Source organism: Trichosurus vulpecula, chromosome 8, assembly GCF_011100635.1.
Source record: "Trichosurus vulpecula isolate mTriVul1 chromosome 8, mTriVul1.pri, whole genome shotgun sequence".
Lineage (NCBI taxonomy): Eukaryota > Metazoa > Chordata > Mammalia > Diprotodontia > Phalangeridae > Trichosurus > Trichosurus vulpecula.
Window position 1 is genome coordinate 73,162,607 of NC_050580.1, and position 16,958 is coordinate 73,179,564.

Sequence of the window (16,958 nt, forward strand, 5' to 3'; positions counted from 1 at the left end):
GACTCTAAGTCTCTATGGTCCTATTAGACTAAATGTAAGACCTCATGATGTCATGTATTATGAAGATTCCAGGTTGTTTACAGTTGTGTGGATTTGGGGTCATTATTCTTCTGCCAACATTATAAGAGATAAATGGTTCCAATAGATACAAAGAAAGTTGTTCTGCATCTAAAGACATGCAGTTGTTTTCCAGATCCACATTCAACTTGGCTATGGTTTTCCTTTAGTTTAAATTTTGAATGAATCTTTCAAATAATTTGCTTTTTTCCAAGAACTATCAGACCTGATTCTTTGCTTTCAAGATCCCTTCCTGAAAAACCATTTAGTTTCTAGTTTTGATCTCATTCCAGTATATATAGGTCTTTCCCCAAAAGTTGTTAGAGAAAAGTTTATCACCCCAATGAGGGCTATATGGCCTCCAACTTTCTTTCTATCTCTAACATGTTATACTCTGATATGTAAGCTTCTGGGAAAGATGGGATAAAAGAGCAAAAAGGCAGGTATGTCCTGGTTTGATTTCTAGAAATGCTTTTGGATTACAACAGACTTTTTCCCACCCTGAGACAGTACAGCTAAGAGTACTGACCTAGATTTCCTAATTCTCAACTATTTATTGTATGGCTCATTGGCAAGGCAATTCACCTTTGTTTCACTTTCTTGATCTCTTTTTTTGTTTCTATATTGGTTTCTTTTTTTCCTTCCCTTTCCCTTTCACTTCCTTGCCTTTATAGAGGAAGAAAACAAACGTAGGTAACATATTGAAACTTTATTTTCTTAGCATGGAGACAAAGAAGGAAAGTCAAGTCACTAGATTTTTGTTAGCTAGCAGATTTTGACTGTGTGAGTAACTTACATATTCAGATAGATGGGTATAATCTTAGATACTTCCTCTAAGATGGTAATTGTTATATATGTATCCATTCATGTAACTGGGATACAAAGACTCAAGTCACTTACCTTTAAAAGTGTGAAACGGGGAACAAGACCAGGAAGTCTGAGAGAAAAGGGCATAGATTTAGAGCTGAAAGGGACCTCCATGGTCATCTAGTCCACATCCTTCATTTTATTGTTGAGGAAACTGAGGCTAGGAGATGAGGTAAAGTGACTTATCTGAGGTCACTTGGCTAGTGAATTGCTGAGTTGGGATTTGAACCCACATTCTCCAATTCCAAATAGAGTATGCTCTCCCCTTAACTGTGCTGACTCCCCATAATAAAGAGCTAAAGTCTGCGACCCAACAGTGAACAAATTCAAGACTCAACTGTTAAGTGGAGAAAGTTGAGAACTACTTAAAGACTGTTGTACAAACTGCTATGTGACATTCTGCCCTGCAAATACAATCTACTGGTCAACTTTGTACTCCCAACACATTTACCACAGAATCCTAATTGAACCCACCTCTTACATTGTAAGCAATATGTGTTAGGAAAAATCAATCCATTTGTATGGGGGAACACAGACTGGTTTCCTGCCATTGTTTGTATTTTCACTAAAACCCAATTTTCCTGGAACTACCATTGAAAACTGTACATTTTATTCAAAACAAGGCAATATTGTTATTGACAGTGCTGCAATGATAATGAGGGCGATCAATTTCTCATTGTCCATTATGGTGATATTGAGCAGATTTTGGAGTAAACTTGCAGTTTAATTAGCCAGTATCAGCATTTTCCCCCTTTTTACAAACTTTTGGGGGGGGGATTAAAAGTATTCTTGTCCTATTTGCAAAATAAAAAACACCCAAAGCCCCAACAACAATAAGTGCTGGTAATAAAAACTGGATAGTTGTTGAGATTTCTTTTCAATTCTTATTAATAATACATTGTGGTTTTATTTTTGCATCTTCTTTTGCACAGACAGTCTTCCCAACTCTTCTGCCAAATTAAGAGTGTAGTTACCAAATCAAGTAATGAAAGTCAAGGGAAAGAGAAATTTCAAGACAAAATGTTATTTTCCATTATATGTGGAGGAAGCAGAGAAGTATGCTATGTTGTAAAATAACTTTGAAAGAAAGGATGAACAGAGGTCTAATGTAAGACAAAGTCTTTCAGACAGATTGGAACTTGTATATAAAGTCTCAATAGGACTAAAGACACTTGGTTGTTCAATAGAAATTAAGTTGATATCTTTAAACTATTGTCCAGGTTACCTGTTGAGGTAGACAAAGGTTGCTCTGGGTATTTTAGGTGTTGTCTTTCTTTTTTTCTCTTTCTTTTTTCTTCCTTCCTTCCCTCCTTCCTTTTTCTTTCTTTCTATTCTCTCTCCCATACTCTTTTCCCTTCCCTTCCTTTCCTTCCTTCTCTCCCTCCCTCCCTCCTTCCCTCCATCCCTCTTTCCTTCCTTCTATCTTCCCTCCCTCCCTCCTTCCTACCTTCCTTCCTTCCTTCCTTCTTTCTTTCCTACCTTCTTCCTTCTTTCCTTCCTTCCTTCCTTCCTTCCTTCCTTCCTTCCTTCCTTATTCCTTCCCTTTTCTCTTCCTCCTATTATGTGATCTGCTATTTAGTTTCATCGGTATGGAGATGTGATGTGAAAAAGTGAATTCATCTAGACAGGGAATGTCCAGCGTGGAAACTGCTTCCAGCAATACCAACCAGTAATTTGTCTATAACTCATAGTCTCAGAGATTTGCCTAGGACACAGGGAGGTTATGTAATTTGCCCATAGTTGACTAGTATGTGTTACTGGTGGGACTTAAAACGAGGTCAATCAGTTAACAAGCATTTAAGTGCCTACTCTATGCCAGATGCTGTTGTTTGTCACCGAAGACACAAAGACAAAAAGGAAACAGTCTCTGCCTTCAAGGAGATTGCATTCTATCAGAGGAGACAATATGTACATATATAAGTATATAGAAGATACATACGAAATAAATACAAGGTTATTGGGGAGGGCGTGTCAGAACTGGAAAGCTTTGTAGATGTGAGCTTCGAACGAATTGGAGGAATCTAGCTTTGGAGGTGAAGAGAGAGAGTGCTCTAGGCTTGAGACATTCCACGCAAAGGCAAGGAGCCAGGAGTTAGAGGGTTATATTTGAAAACCAATAGAAATGCCAATCTGACTGGTATAGAAAAGTGGGGTGCAGGAAGGTCTTCCTGACTACAAGGTTAGCATTATACCCACTGCATCAAGATGTTCATCCTGGATCCTTGCAGTATTCCAGTAAAACATATACACAGGCTGGAGGTTGAGACATTTAAAAACATAGATATCACAATATCTATGATTATATCCATGTGGGGGAGGACCTCCAAGGAGGGGAAACAGCCTCTCTCTAGGCAGCCAATTCCATTTTCTCTTTGGATACTTTTCAGTTGAGCAATGCCTTTCTTTGACCATGGTGCCCAGAATGGAGCCTATTAGAACTGGAAGTGTAGGACTTCTACCTAGTCCAGCACTTTAATTTTACTGAGGAGAAAACTGAGACCAAGAAAGGTTAAGTGACTTGACTAAAGTTATGCATAATCAGCAGTAAAGCCAAGATTTGAACCCAGGTCCTCTCTTCAAACCCAGCACTATTTTCTCCATACCCACACCACCTCCATTAAAAAGACATAGAAGGTAATTGTGCACATGCCAAATATTTGCATCTTATAAAGGAAATTAAAAAGATAACTTTTAAACCCTAAAGGTGATTACATATGATCAAATGAAGTTATATATGTATATGTATATGTATATACATATATGTATTTTGTATGTGAATTTGTCTGTATATCAGTATGTATATCTGTATCTCATGAAAGTTATTACCTGGTATACAGTTGGAACATAAATATTTGCTGCCATCATTACTGTTGTTGTTATTGTTATAAATGGGGTCTCTGTCCTCATTATTATAAATGGAGATTCTATTATTATAAATGGAAATAAGTAGAGACTCTTTCCTCAAGTAGTAAGGATTAGAAACTTCATTTAAATGATCTTTTCAATTCCACGAACATTCATTAAGCCACTTCTTTGTGCAAGGTGAAAGGCAATGTGATTGGGTGGATAGAAAGGCAACCTCCAAGTCAGAAAGAGCAGAGTTCAAGTCTGGCCTCTGATAAATACTGATTGTGTCACTCTGTGCAAGTCACAGCCTCTCCGTGCCCAAGGCAACTCTCTGAGACTGTAAACTGCAAAGTAGGTGCTACCATTTATCAAGAGTATATATGTTGTCTTAAGTAAGTCATCCATTTTCTCTGGATTTCAGTGTCCTCTTCTGTAAAATAAGAAGGTTGAATTAGATGGATTTCTAAGGTTCCTTCTAGCTCTAAGACTGTGATCCTATAAACAAAATTTCACAACAGTTTTTAAAAAAAGTTTCTTGTAGTTGTCTATACAAAGATTTATTGGTACATAAATTAATATGCTTCAAGTATAAGGCTTCAAAATATTGTAGTGGTAGGGGTTCAAATCCTGAGGTCCACAGAGGTCTATCGATGACGGAAGGGCTTTTGAATTTCTTAAAAACATTTCAATAACTGATTATCAATAAAATAGGCTTATTATATAATTACACGCATTTTATTTTATACATTTAATAACACTGTTCTGAGAAAGGATCCATCTGCTTTACCAGACTACCAAAGGGGTTCATCTTCAAGAAAACAAACAAAAAAAAGATTAAAGACCCCTGCTATAAAGGAAAAGCACATAACAACTGTATTTATTCTGTAATATGTAGCAATGTGGGTTTATATATTGTAACATATTCTACCTTTTAAACCTCTGATTTCATGAAAGGTTGCTTAGCATAGATTAGACTTACTAGTAACCAGTCAGTCAATAAACATTTATTAAACACGTACTATATGCTTGATACTTGTCACATGATTTCATTTATTACAACCATGGTTCAGGAAGGGCATTACTAAGCTTAAAAGGATCCATATACGAAGGGAAAAGGCTGTGAATCCATGTCCTATGAGGATCATGTAAAAGAGCCAGGCATGTTTAGCCTAGAGGAGAGAAATATCAAGGAGAATAATCTCTGTCGTTAAGTGTTGATGGGAATGGATGTGAAATATGTCAATCTCCCATCCTACTGCTGGTTACCAGTTCAAGTTTAATTTGTGAATGTGCTCAAACACCAGAATGGGTTAAGGATCTGTGGTTTTATCCCTTCAAGGGGCTGCCTTCCCCAGTGCTGATCACAGCCCATCCGTTGCTAAATAGATAAACTCGAGCGATCTGCCTGAAGCACAGACTGATCAAGTGACTTATTTGAGGTCCTATAGCTAGTAAGCAGGAAATACAGGTAGGCGGCATGATGGATAGAGTGCTGGGCCTGGAATCAAGAAGACTCATCTTCCTGAGTTCAAATCTGGACTGAGATACTTACTAGCTGTGTGACCCTAGGCAAGTTGCTTAACTGTGTTTGCTTCAAATTTCTCATCTGCAAAATGAGTTGGAGAAGGAAATGGCGAACCATTCCAACATCTTTGCCAAGAAAACCCCAAACGGGGTCACGAAGAGTTGGGCACAACTGAAAAACTATTCAGCAACAACAACCCTGCTAAGTAAGCGTCAGAGGCTGAATTTGATCCCAAGTCTTTCTGACCTGGGTAGCACTCCTCATACAACTCTATGTCACCTATTCATCTACTAGAATATCTCCAAAATAATCCAGTTTGAACATCTTTGTACTTTTTCCTTTCTCATCTTTTTAGCTCTCTAAGGAAATCCAGTGCTCTTTAGCCAATCACATCCAGTCACTGGTGAAGTCCGAGAAGAACCGTCAAATCATGTGTGAGGCTGGATTGCTCAAGACCATTCTCAGGTTTTGCCGTAAAGCCTTAAATGACAGCAGCGACCCAGTTCACTTGTCTCTCGTCAGGATTTTCGAGAAGCTTGCTTCCCAAGCCATTGAGCCAGACATATTAAGGTATGGCCTCTGTTTTATAGTAGAATCCGAGTCTCGATAATTCCGATTCACAAAGAGAAAATATGCTGCCACAAATTATTCTATGATCAGCTTGTGATTTATGCTTCAACTAAGAAGTAGAACATTGCTGAGGGAGAAGGGTGTGGATTTAGGTTTGGACTTATAATGTCATGTCATTTATCTATTCCTTTGTTTTTAGTGAGTATCAAGAGGGTTGGCAAGAGAGAATGACAAAATTTCAGAAGAAGGAAGGACCTTAGAGATCATCTAACCCAATCCCTTAATTTAATAGATGAGGAAACTGAGTCCCAGAGAGAGGAAATGTCTGAGGACAAATGGGAAGGTTTTTGTTATTAATTATTCCATAATGATGATGATGATGATCATAATGGCTAGCATTTATATAGTACCTACTACGGTAACAAAGAGTCAAATTCGACTGAACGACAATAAAAATGCACCAGGTCCTATGCTAAGTACTTTACAAAGATTATCTCATTTTCTCCTCATAACAACACAGAGAGGTAAGAGCTCTTATTATCTCCATTTTATAGTTGAGGAAACAGGCAAACACAGGTTAAGTGATTTGCCCAGGATCATACAGCTATTAAAGTGTCTGAGACTGGATATGAACTCAGGTCTTCCTGACTTTTGCTCTATCTATTGTGCTACTTAGCTGCCTCTAGGATCTTATCCCAAAGTCATATTGTCCTGATGAAATCTTGGCATTCCTGACTTTTTTTCTTCAAGTGGTTTTAGATGTTGCTTCTTTAAACGGCAGAAATAACTCTGAGCTCGGAACAGAGTGATAGGACCAGCTCTGCTCCAGAGCTGACCAATTGGTGATCTCTTGGACACTTCTGCAGAGAGAGGACACAGGCACATCAGGTGCAGTGTCTTCTTTATTTGTGAGTACAAGCACGTGATAGGGCACGGTAGGGGAGAAGAAGATCAACCAAAAAGGGCCCTAATACTAGCTCTGTCAGAAGCATATGATCTTGGTTAAAAAATTGAATTTCTCTCTGCCACTTATCAAATGAGCATGATAAGCACTCTCCACATATCCATAGCCATATGGTGGTATGGATAAAATGAAGTAGCATGAAAACACTTTATAAAAATGTAAAAAGCTATGTAAGTGAACTATATATAAATGTATGATAATTATTATTATATATTGATTGTAATTAAAATTGCCAGGAATCTTTGGTATCACCATTCCAATATGTAATCCTTTGAGTTTGTGTAACAGCTATCAGTCATCATTAAGTGTATTATTAAGTCCTTGTTTAGTATATGTGCTCGTCACTGGGATATAAAGAAAAGCAAAATGAGTCCTTTCCTTCGAGGAGCTTATATTCTGATGTGAGGGGACAACATGCAAACGTGTGAGCAATGAGGGACATAAAATTCAGAGTGTGTGGAAATTTGTCTCAGGTAGGAAGGCATTAGCAGTTGCGGGGGTGGGAGGTTGGGAAAGGTGTCTTGAAGAAGATGGCATTTGAGCTGAATCTTGAGTGAAACCAGGAATTTTAAGAAGCAGAGGTGAGGAGGGAGAGCTCTCTGGGTATGGGACAGTCAGTATGAAGGAATAGAGATGGGAGCCTGTGACAGCAAGTAGACTAGAATGGCTGGATTGTAGAGTTCTGCAAAATGGATTGCTTGCTACTTAATTATTTTGCTTATGTTACCAAAGATCATACAAGTCTTTTTGTAATCAAGCTTAACTCAGGTAGGGCCATATTGCTTTCATTTCCCTTTTCCATAGAAGTATCTCTTGTGGTCCATACTCACAGAGCATTCCAGCTGTGTCCCATCAGGGGCATCAGGCGATCAGTCATTCTGTGATGTAATTCACTCCCAACTTCGATTTTTTAACTCCAAAACAGATTTTGCCATGCGGCTGACCTTATCTGTTTGTTTTTTTTATTTTGTAATTTTCAGGCAATTTCTCACCCTTGGGATTCCTTCAGCTAAGGAAGCTGAATGCAAAACACTTGATACATCTCTTTCTCAAGGAGACATGTCCTATTGTTCAGATAGGAATACAGGTAAGAACAGGCTCCTTGGAGAGGAGTCTGTGCTTAACCTTGACCTTTTAGGATGATAAGTAGTCTTTGTATATACAGAGATAGGAGGAAATCATACTAGGCAAGGGAAATAATTTAGTGAAGATACAGAGATGGCATGTTCCTGAGTGAAGAGGTTGGCCTGACTAGTTGTTGTATGTTGAGGAGTGAAAGACAACAATTCAGCTCTGAGGTTTTAAATAGGAATGACTTGGAGAACAGTGTCCTATTGACACAGAGATAAAAGTTATGAATTTTTAGGGAAAGATGATGAGTTTGGTTTGGATATGTTGAGTTTGAGATGATAACAAAATAGTCATTGAAGCTTTAGGATTGGGGAGTCTGGGTCAAAGGATGGAACTGGAGATACGGATTTAGGGGTCACTAGTATAAATGTACTTGTTAGACCCGTGGTAATGAATAATTCCTATGTAAGAAAGAATTTGAAGAGCTAAGAAAAAGGAATGAAGACTGAGCCTTGGGTAGCATTCATAATTGGGGGTAGGAAGATGAGGAGGAGTCAGTGAAATCATAAGAGTGGCAAGAAAGGTAGAAGTAGGAGGGGAACCAGGGTGGCACTATGTCTCAGAAATGTAGGGAAGAGTTTAGAGGGCTTGGTCACCAATAAATTCAATGTCAATACACAACTCAAGGAAGATAAAGACTGAGAAAAAGTAACCATTTAGAAATAGGTCATTGGTGGTCACTTCAGGAGAGAAGTTTTGATACAATGATGGGGACATAAGACAGATCATCAGGAAAAAAAGTAATACGCATTACACAGCTGGAAAAGCTTATTCATTTTGGTGTCTTAGGATCACAAGCACCTGGACCCTCTGGTACTGATGGTCCTGCTGAAGCCATCTCTGATGCCAACTTTACTGTCAGCACTGTGCCAGCCTCCAGGTCACCATGCATAACCAAGAGCTCTGTTAATACTCTTCAGACAGCCATGAGTCTCATTTCTATGACATCACCACGAAACATCCAGCCACAGAAGGCTACACTGGCTCCATCATTTGTGGAATTTGACATGTCTGTGGAAGGATATGGGTACAGTAGGATTTCTTCTACTTTCTGAGTCATTTTAATTAATTAGCCTTATGACGCCCGAGCTAACCTAATATAACAATAGTGGGATCCTTATTTTTATGACAATCACAAACGTTCTTCTTGTTCTGGTCTAATCCTGCTATACCATTAATCTTCCATGATCTCTCTCTCTCTGTCTCTCTCTCTCTGTCTTTCTCTCTCTCTCTCTGTCTCTCTCTCTCTCTTCTCTCTCTAATCTACATATATTTGTATGTAGGTGTGTATGCATCTACATATGTACATGTACACACACACACACATATTCCATTTTAAACAGATGTTTCTGCATTTTCCCAAGTACCACAATTTTTACCTTCATAGATCTATCACTAACCCAGATATGAACAGAATCATTGTCCCAATGTCTAGTTTATTTCCATTTAGTGATAGGCTAAATTCCATCTATTGCATACTGGTATTGAATGACTTGTTTATAATTTTGTGTAAGAGCCATGGTTTTAAGGATTTTTTTTGTTTTTTTTTCCAGTTGTTTATTTATTCCTACACTGTCAACAATTATGGGTGCCAATACAGAACACTCAATCTCTGGAGGCATTGGAATAGGTAGGTGTCTTTTTGCCTACTTCTCTATTAAATTAATTTTGATGCTTCTTTGTGATACCTGTTTACTGAAATGGATAATACTGCTTCAGTGCTGAGAATGCCTTGAGAAGTAATATGATAGAATGAGAAAGCCTTGAAGCCAGAGTTGGGACAGAAGAGTCTGAAAACCAGTCCTGTCACTGATCAATCATGTGATTGCACACATTATTCTCTCTATCAGGTCCTTGGTTTCCTCATCTGCAAAATGACAAAACTTCTTTGACTTTCCTATTAAATATCTAAATAGTACCCCAAGTAAGACTATATCTTCTAGCATATCTAAATGCTGCCTTTCATGTATAAATAACTATAGCTAATATTAATGTAGCATTTTCATGTTGGCAAAGCACTTTATATAGTATCTATGTACGTACATATAGAAAATAATATATAAACATAATATATACATGTATATATATATAGATATGTTACATATGTAACATAATTATATGTATTGTCTATTTAATATGTGTTATGTTTGCAAAACATTTTTATATACGATATCTCCTTTGGTCTTCATAGCAACTCTGTGAGACAGGAACCTATTGCAATTGTCACAGTTTATCCTAGAGGTGTGTATTGTGAGCTTTCTGTTCAATCTAGCTGCCTCAAGTTTCTACCCAGTCCAATTCATTCTCCACGTAGCTGCCAAAGTAATCTCCCTAAAGTTCATTTCTGAATATGCTACCCCTTCCCCCTTCCCATACTCAAATTGCTTCTAGGATAAAACACAAACTCCTTAGTTCGGCATTTGCATCTTGTTGCAACTTGGCTCCTTCCTTTCTTTCTAGTCTTTTCTTACATTACTCCACTCCATGCTCTCTCCTGTCCTTGACTTTTCTGTATTATTTTCTGGCCTTAGAATATAAACTCCCTGAGGGCAGGGATTTTCTTTTTGTTTATGTTTGTATCCTCAGCACTTAGAACCATAGCTGATGCTTCATAAATGCTTGTTGCCTTGTTGTCTTGCCTCTACAATCCAGCCATAGTGGTCTGCTTGCTGTTCCTCATGTAAACTACTGCATCCCCATGTCTGCCTTTGCACATCTTTTCCTCAAACCTGGGGTGCGATCCCTTCAAACCTCCAACTCCTGACCTCCTTCAAGACTCAGATTATTGAGGGAAGCCTTGTTGCTATCCTCTAGTAGCTAGTGTCTTTCCCTTAAGGTTACCTTGCATTTGATTTATGCATGTCTTCATTTATCAATGCATGTCTCCTTCTTTAGAATGTAAGCTTCTCGAAGTTAGGGATTATAATTCTTTGTTCTTGTATCCCCAGCACCTAAAACAGTGCCTGAGAGAAAGAAGACACTTAACAAATGCATATTCATTGGTTGCTATTCCTATTTGAGGAGACTGAGGCTCAGAGAGGATAAATGATCTATGGCCACCCTAGCTAATATGTTCCAGAGATGGGATTTAGACATTGGGCTCTCCTAATTCTAAATCAGTTGCTTTCTACACTACCTTGCTTCTTCTTGTGGGTTTATACTACTCTGTACACACTAGCTTTTGGGGGGTTTTCTTTGGCACTTTTGACATGCATTAGCCAGGTGACATATTGGGATTGGAATTGTAGTCTACCTCCCTGAAACTAAGTCACTCATATGGAGATCAAAAAATCTGAGCCGTATATTAGGAAGGGCATTAATAAACTAGAATACCTCCAGGAAGATAACCAGACTGAAAGGGGGGGGGGGTGGGAGACTATGCAGTGGGTTCAATTATCATGCCTATACAAATGAGTCCCAAACATGCAGCCATAACCTTAACCTGCTGTCTGTGCTCCAGTAACACATCACTAAAAACCATTTATACATTGATGTCTTTTTGACATCTCCAATTCATCATGTCTAAAGAAGATTTCATTATTGCGATCTTCCTATCTTCTTTCCTATTTCTTTTGAAAATGCCAGCATCTTTTGAGTCATCAGGGAGCACAACTTCAGAGTTATATTTGATTCTTTCCTATTCCTCCTAACCAATCAACAGCCACATCAGGTTGGTTCTGTCTCCAAATTATACCTTGTATCTCTCCTCTTCACTCACATGACTGCCACCTTAGTTTAAGTCCTCAGCACCTCTTAATGTAGACTACTGTGATAGCCTTCTATTTTCTCTCCCTGTTTACTATCCTTCTCCTCTCAACCCCATTCTCCACACATGTCAAAATATCTTTCTAAAGCTCAAGTGTGACCATGTCAGCCCCTGTACTCAAAAACCATTATTGGCCACCTACTTCTTCCAAGATGAAATACCTACTCTTCTTTTTGACATTTTAAGGACCTCACAATCTGCCTCTAACCTACCTTTCCAGATTCTATTCATTTTTGTACTCAACATTCTAATCCCAGCCAAACTGGTCTATTTGCTCTTCCTGGTACTTGGCCTTCAATGCCGTACCTCCACATGTTTTCATAAGGCATCTTTAGTACTTAGGGAGGAAAAGGGGAAGGGAATAAGTATTTGTATGGCACTTACTATGTGCCAGGCACTGTGCTGAGAGCTACTTACCAATATTTCTTTTAATCCTCACAATAACCCTGAGAGGTAGATGCTATTATTTTCCTCATTTTACAGTTCAAGAAACTGAGGAAAACAGAAATTAAGGACTTGCCCAGGGTCACAGAGCTAGTTATGTGTCTGAAGACAGATTTTAACTCTTTCTGATTCCAAGGCCCTACCAGTGTTCTATCTGGTGCACCGACTGCCTGCCTCTGAACTTAGAATGTGTTTCTTGTACTTCTGAGAATTACTGGCTTCCTTTAAGGCTCAGCTCATATGTCACCTTTTATGTGTAGTCTTTTGTCATCCTGCAAGTTGGAAGTTCTTCCTTCTTTCTCAAATGATCATGTTTGCATGTTAGATATCACACAATAGAATGTAAGCTTCTTGAGGTCAAGAACTGGTTTTCATTTTTGTCTTCGTTTTTCTAGTCCTTAGCATAGTGCCTTGTAGAAGCATAATAAATGCATATTGAATCTAATTCTCCAATCTGCTTGAAAACGATGTTTGTACCTTCTATATGTCTGTCATTCTTTGTTTTGGGTCACACATAGGCATCCCAGCTCTACAACTCTATAAATAAATTAATTGAAAAAAGGATTTATTGAATACCAACAATGTGCCAGGCACTTTACTAAGCACTGGTTATAAAAACACAAAAGCAAAACCATCCCTTCCCTCAAGGAGCATACATTATAAGGGGGATGGGGAGAACAGACAGTACATATAGTTACACAGTGGTCAGGGAAGAGTGTTTTGGTCTGAAAAGTCACAGGATGATGCCACATGGTGAGTGGAAACTTAAAGTAATCAATTTACACCATAGATAGAAGCGATGGTGGCGTTAATTCCATAATCTTTCCCAAGGAGAGAGGTGGCAAGTCGAGTTGGAGGTAGGGGGAAGGTAGAGAGGGGTAGGCATGAGGCCAAAGGACTGGTAACAAGGAGATGGCTAAGGTAGACAGTTAGAAGGGATGTACAGTGTGATTGGGGACTGGATAAATACAGCAGAGTTGGTTTTCTCTCATTCACCAATCAGGGTAACTCAAGTCCTGGGTAAGAGCCCCAAAACCAAGTAGATCAACACCCCCAACACATGATCTCTGGATGTCCAGAAAGTACAGTAGCAGAGTAGATGGCAAAGACTCTCACTCCCTCCCCGCCCCCCACCCCAGCCTCCTTTTTTGTATCCTTTTGTGTGTTGTATTCTCCCATTAGATGGTATGCTCCTTGAGGTCAGAGACTGTCTTTCTTTTTATTAATTGTATCTCCAGCACTTAGCATGGTGCTTGGCACTTAATAGGCACTTAAATCAATGATGTTCTATGATGCCATTTGAATGACAAGTGGCAGAGACCATAGGGAATCCATTAATTTTCTCTACCCAATTTTGAGCTGAGGAGAAGGGATAATATGGGAGGTAATTAGAAAATTCATGATTTTTGCTCTGTCCCCAGAAAAAAAAAACATACCGCTGGTCCCCTCCCTATCTTTCCCACCCTATCATCAAAGTAAAAATCATCCTTTGCAAATAAGTGATGGTTCTGGGTTCATGCAACCCAGACTCTTGATGCTAAATTCAAGCCTTCATACAATAATGACTCTTTTAAACATATTTTAAAATTAAGGTAAATATTCTTGCAAAGTGATAATGAATTTTAACTATTTTGTTTTCCAACACAGGCCCTAGGTTATTTCCTCCCCTGAATGGTCTTACATTTTCCTCTTGGTTCCTGATCAGCAAACTCAGCTCCATTCAAAATGCTCATCCAATCCGTTTCTTGACCTTGGTGCGCCACATGGCCAGGACAGAACATCAATTTGTCTGCTTCTCAGCTAACTTCTCACCTGAGGACCTGACCTTAACTGTTTCTACAGAAGAAAAAGAGTTTGAGCCCTTGGGTGAGGTTTTCTAAAGTACTTTTCCTCTAGGTGACAGTGGGGAAATGTCAATCAATCAATGAATGAACATTCATTAAGAGTTTATTATGTGCCAGGGACTCTGTGCTGAGCATCGAGATACAAACCAAACAAAAAAAAGCAAAAAAAAAATTAAGTAGTTCATATTTTAATGGTGGGGGGAGGAAAGGGAATATCATAACAACTTGTCAAATAGAAGTATAGAATAATACAGAGTAAGAGTAAAAATATGGCAAATACATAGAAATTTGGCGAAAAGTATTTTATCAATCAATAAACATTTAATTAAGTCCCTACTATGTGCCACACACTGTGCTAAGTGCTGGGGATACAAAAAAGGCAAAAGACAGTCCCTGCATTCAAGGAGCTCACAATCTAATGGGAGAGTTGTCACGCAAACAAATATATACAAAGCAAATTTACAGGATCAATAAGAAGTAATTAATAGAGGGAAGTCGCTAGAATTAAGAGGGGTTGTGGAATGCTTCCAGTAAAAGATGGGCTTTTATCTGGGACTTAGAGGAAGCCAGGGGGGTCAGTAAGCTGAATGGAAGAGGGAGAGCATACCAGCCATGGAGGACAGCTGGAGAAAATGAACACCTTCCTATTCTCATTGTTTGAAATTGAATCAAACCATTTTATGGTATTTTATATGCACATGAATGATAATTCAAAATGACAAGCTAATTGGTAACAAAAGTTCGCATTTATGTAGCACTTTACCTAAATTATCTCTTTTGATCCTTACAAGAATCCTATAAGAGGAGTGCTTTTATTGTCTCTAGTTTACATGAAAGGAAACTAAATCGGAGAGGTTGACTGACTTCTCCAACATTCCTGCTAAGAGGAGTCTTTTTTTTTTGTATCTGCTTTTATAGCTACTCTGCTGAAAATTGTCAATGACTTCATTTTGCCTGTAGGAAAAATATTTAAACTCTATTTAGCTTGCATTTAAAATTTTTCACAGTGTGATGCCAGCTACCCTTCTTGCCTATTTTCTACTCATCATGTTCTTCTTTCAATCAAACAATTAAACATTTAAGTGCCTACTATGTGTCAGATAATGTACTAAGTGCTGGGGATACAAAAAGAGGCAAAAGAAAATCTCTACCCTCAAGGAGCTCACAATCTGCTGTCTTTCTTGTCCTTGAACATGTGCTGAACTCTTCTGCCTCCATTCATTTGCTCTCCCTGCCCCTTATGCCCTTATTGCGTGCCCCTCTTCATCTTGGCCTATTCAAATATTTTTCTAATATAGATGATGCAAAACCAAATGATACCAATAATTTCTTTTTCAAAATATATTTTTATTTTTGTTAAATATTTTCCAATTACTTGTAAAAATTAAGAATAATTTAAAAAATTGAGTTCCAAATTCTTTTTTCCCACTTCTACCCCTCCTTGAGAAGGCAAGAAATTTGATATAAATTAGATATTTGAAGTCATGTAAAATGTATTTCTATATTAGCCATGTTGCAAAAGAAAACACAGACAAAATAAAATGAGAAAAATAAAGAAAATTTTAAAAAAGTATGCTTAAATCTATATTCAGACTTCATCAGTTCTCTCTCTGGAAGTGGATAGAATTTTTCATCATAGGTCTTTTGAAAATCTTGGATCCTTGTCTTGATCAGAGTAGCTAAGCCTTTCATATTTGATCATCATTATAATATTAGGGTTACTGTGTATAATGTTCTCTAGATTCAGCTCACTTCACTTTGCACCAGTTCATATACATCTTTCCAGGTTTTTCTAAAAACCATTCTGCCAACCATTTCTTATAGCACAATAGTATTCCATCACAATCATATACCATGGCTTGTTCAGTTATTCCCCAGTTGCCACCACAAAAAGAGCTGCTATAAATATTTTTGTACAACTATAAAACCACCCTTTTATTTTATCTCTTTGCGATATAGACCTAGTACTGGTATTGCTGGGTCAAAAGGAAGACAAAATTATAGCTGTTTGAGCTTAGTTCCAAATTGTTCTCCAGAATGATTAGACTAGTTCACAGCTCCACTAAGTGTATTGGTATCCCAATTTTTCCACATCCCCTCCAGCCTTTGCCATTTTCCTTCTCAGTCATGTTAGCCAATCTGATAGGTGTGAGGTAGTACATAAGAGTTGTTTTAATTTGCATTTCTCTAATTAGTAGTGATTTAGAGCTTTTTTTTCATGTGACTATTGATAGCTTTAATTTCTTCTTCTGAAAGCTGCCTGTTCTTATTCTTCGGCCATTTATCATAGGGGAAACTGTTCTTAGTTTTACAAATTTAGTTTAGTTACCTAAATATTTGAGAAATAAGACCTTATCAGAAAAATTTGCTATGATTCCCCCCACCCAGTTTCCTGTTTTCTTTCTAACTGTGGGCATGTTACTTTTGTTTGTGCAAAAGCTTTTTAATTTCATATAATCAAAAATGTCTATTTTGCTTCCCATGACCCTCTCTATCTGTTTGGTCAAAAACTTTTCTTTTATCCATAGATCTAAAAAGTATGTTTTTCCATGCTCCCCTAATTTGCTTATGCTATCACCCTTTGTGTCTAAATCATTTATTCATTTTGACTTTATATTGGTATATGGTGTGAGATGTTGTTCCATGCCTAGTTTCTGCCAAACTGCTTTCCAATTTCCCCAGCAATTTTTGTCAAATGTTGAATTTTTAGCTTAAAAGCTTAGATAGGTTCATCAAACAGTAGATTGCTGTTGTCATTTACTACTGTGCATTGTATACAGAATCTAGTCCACTGATCTACCACTCCACTTTTTATCCAGTACCAGATTGTTTTGATGATTACCACTTTGTAATATAGTTTGAGATCTGATACTACTAGGCCACCTTACTTCACTTTTTTTCTCCCACTGATTTCACTGATATTCTTGAACTTTTGTTCTTCCA

At 37.9% G+C, this 16,958-nt stretch overlaps 1 protein-coding gene across 1 annotated transcript in view; it reads left to right on the forward strand.

The window, feature by feature from the left end:
* Positions 1 to 16,958, forward strand: part of WDFY4 (WDFY family member 4) — a 392,110-nt gene that overhangs the window by 100,877 nt on the left and 274,275 nt on the right. Inside the window, exons 14-18 of the mRNA XM_036734864.1 lie at positions 5,652 to 5,866; positions 7,811 to 7,917; positions 8,751 to 8,988; positions 9,515 to 9,591; positions 13,819 to 14,037. Of these exons, the coding sequence (XP_036590759.1) occupies positions 5,652 to 5,866; positions 7,811 to 7,917; positions 8,751 to 8,988; positions 9,515 to 9,591; positions 13,819 to 14,037 (856 nt within the window). The remainder of the gene's footprint in view (positions 1 to 5,651; positions 5,867 to 7,810; positions 7,918 to 8,750; positions 8,989 to 9,514; positions 9,592 to 13,818; positions 14,038 to 16,958) is intronic.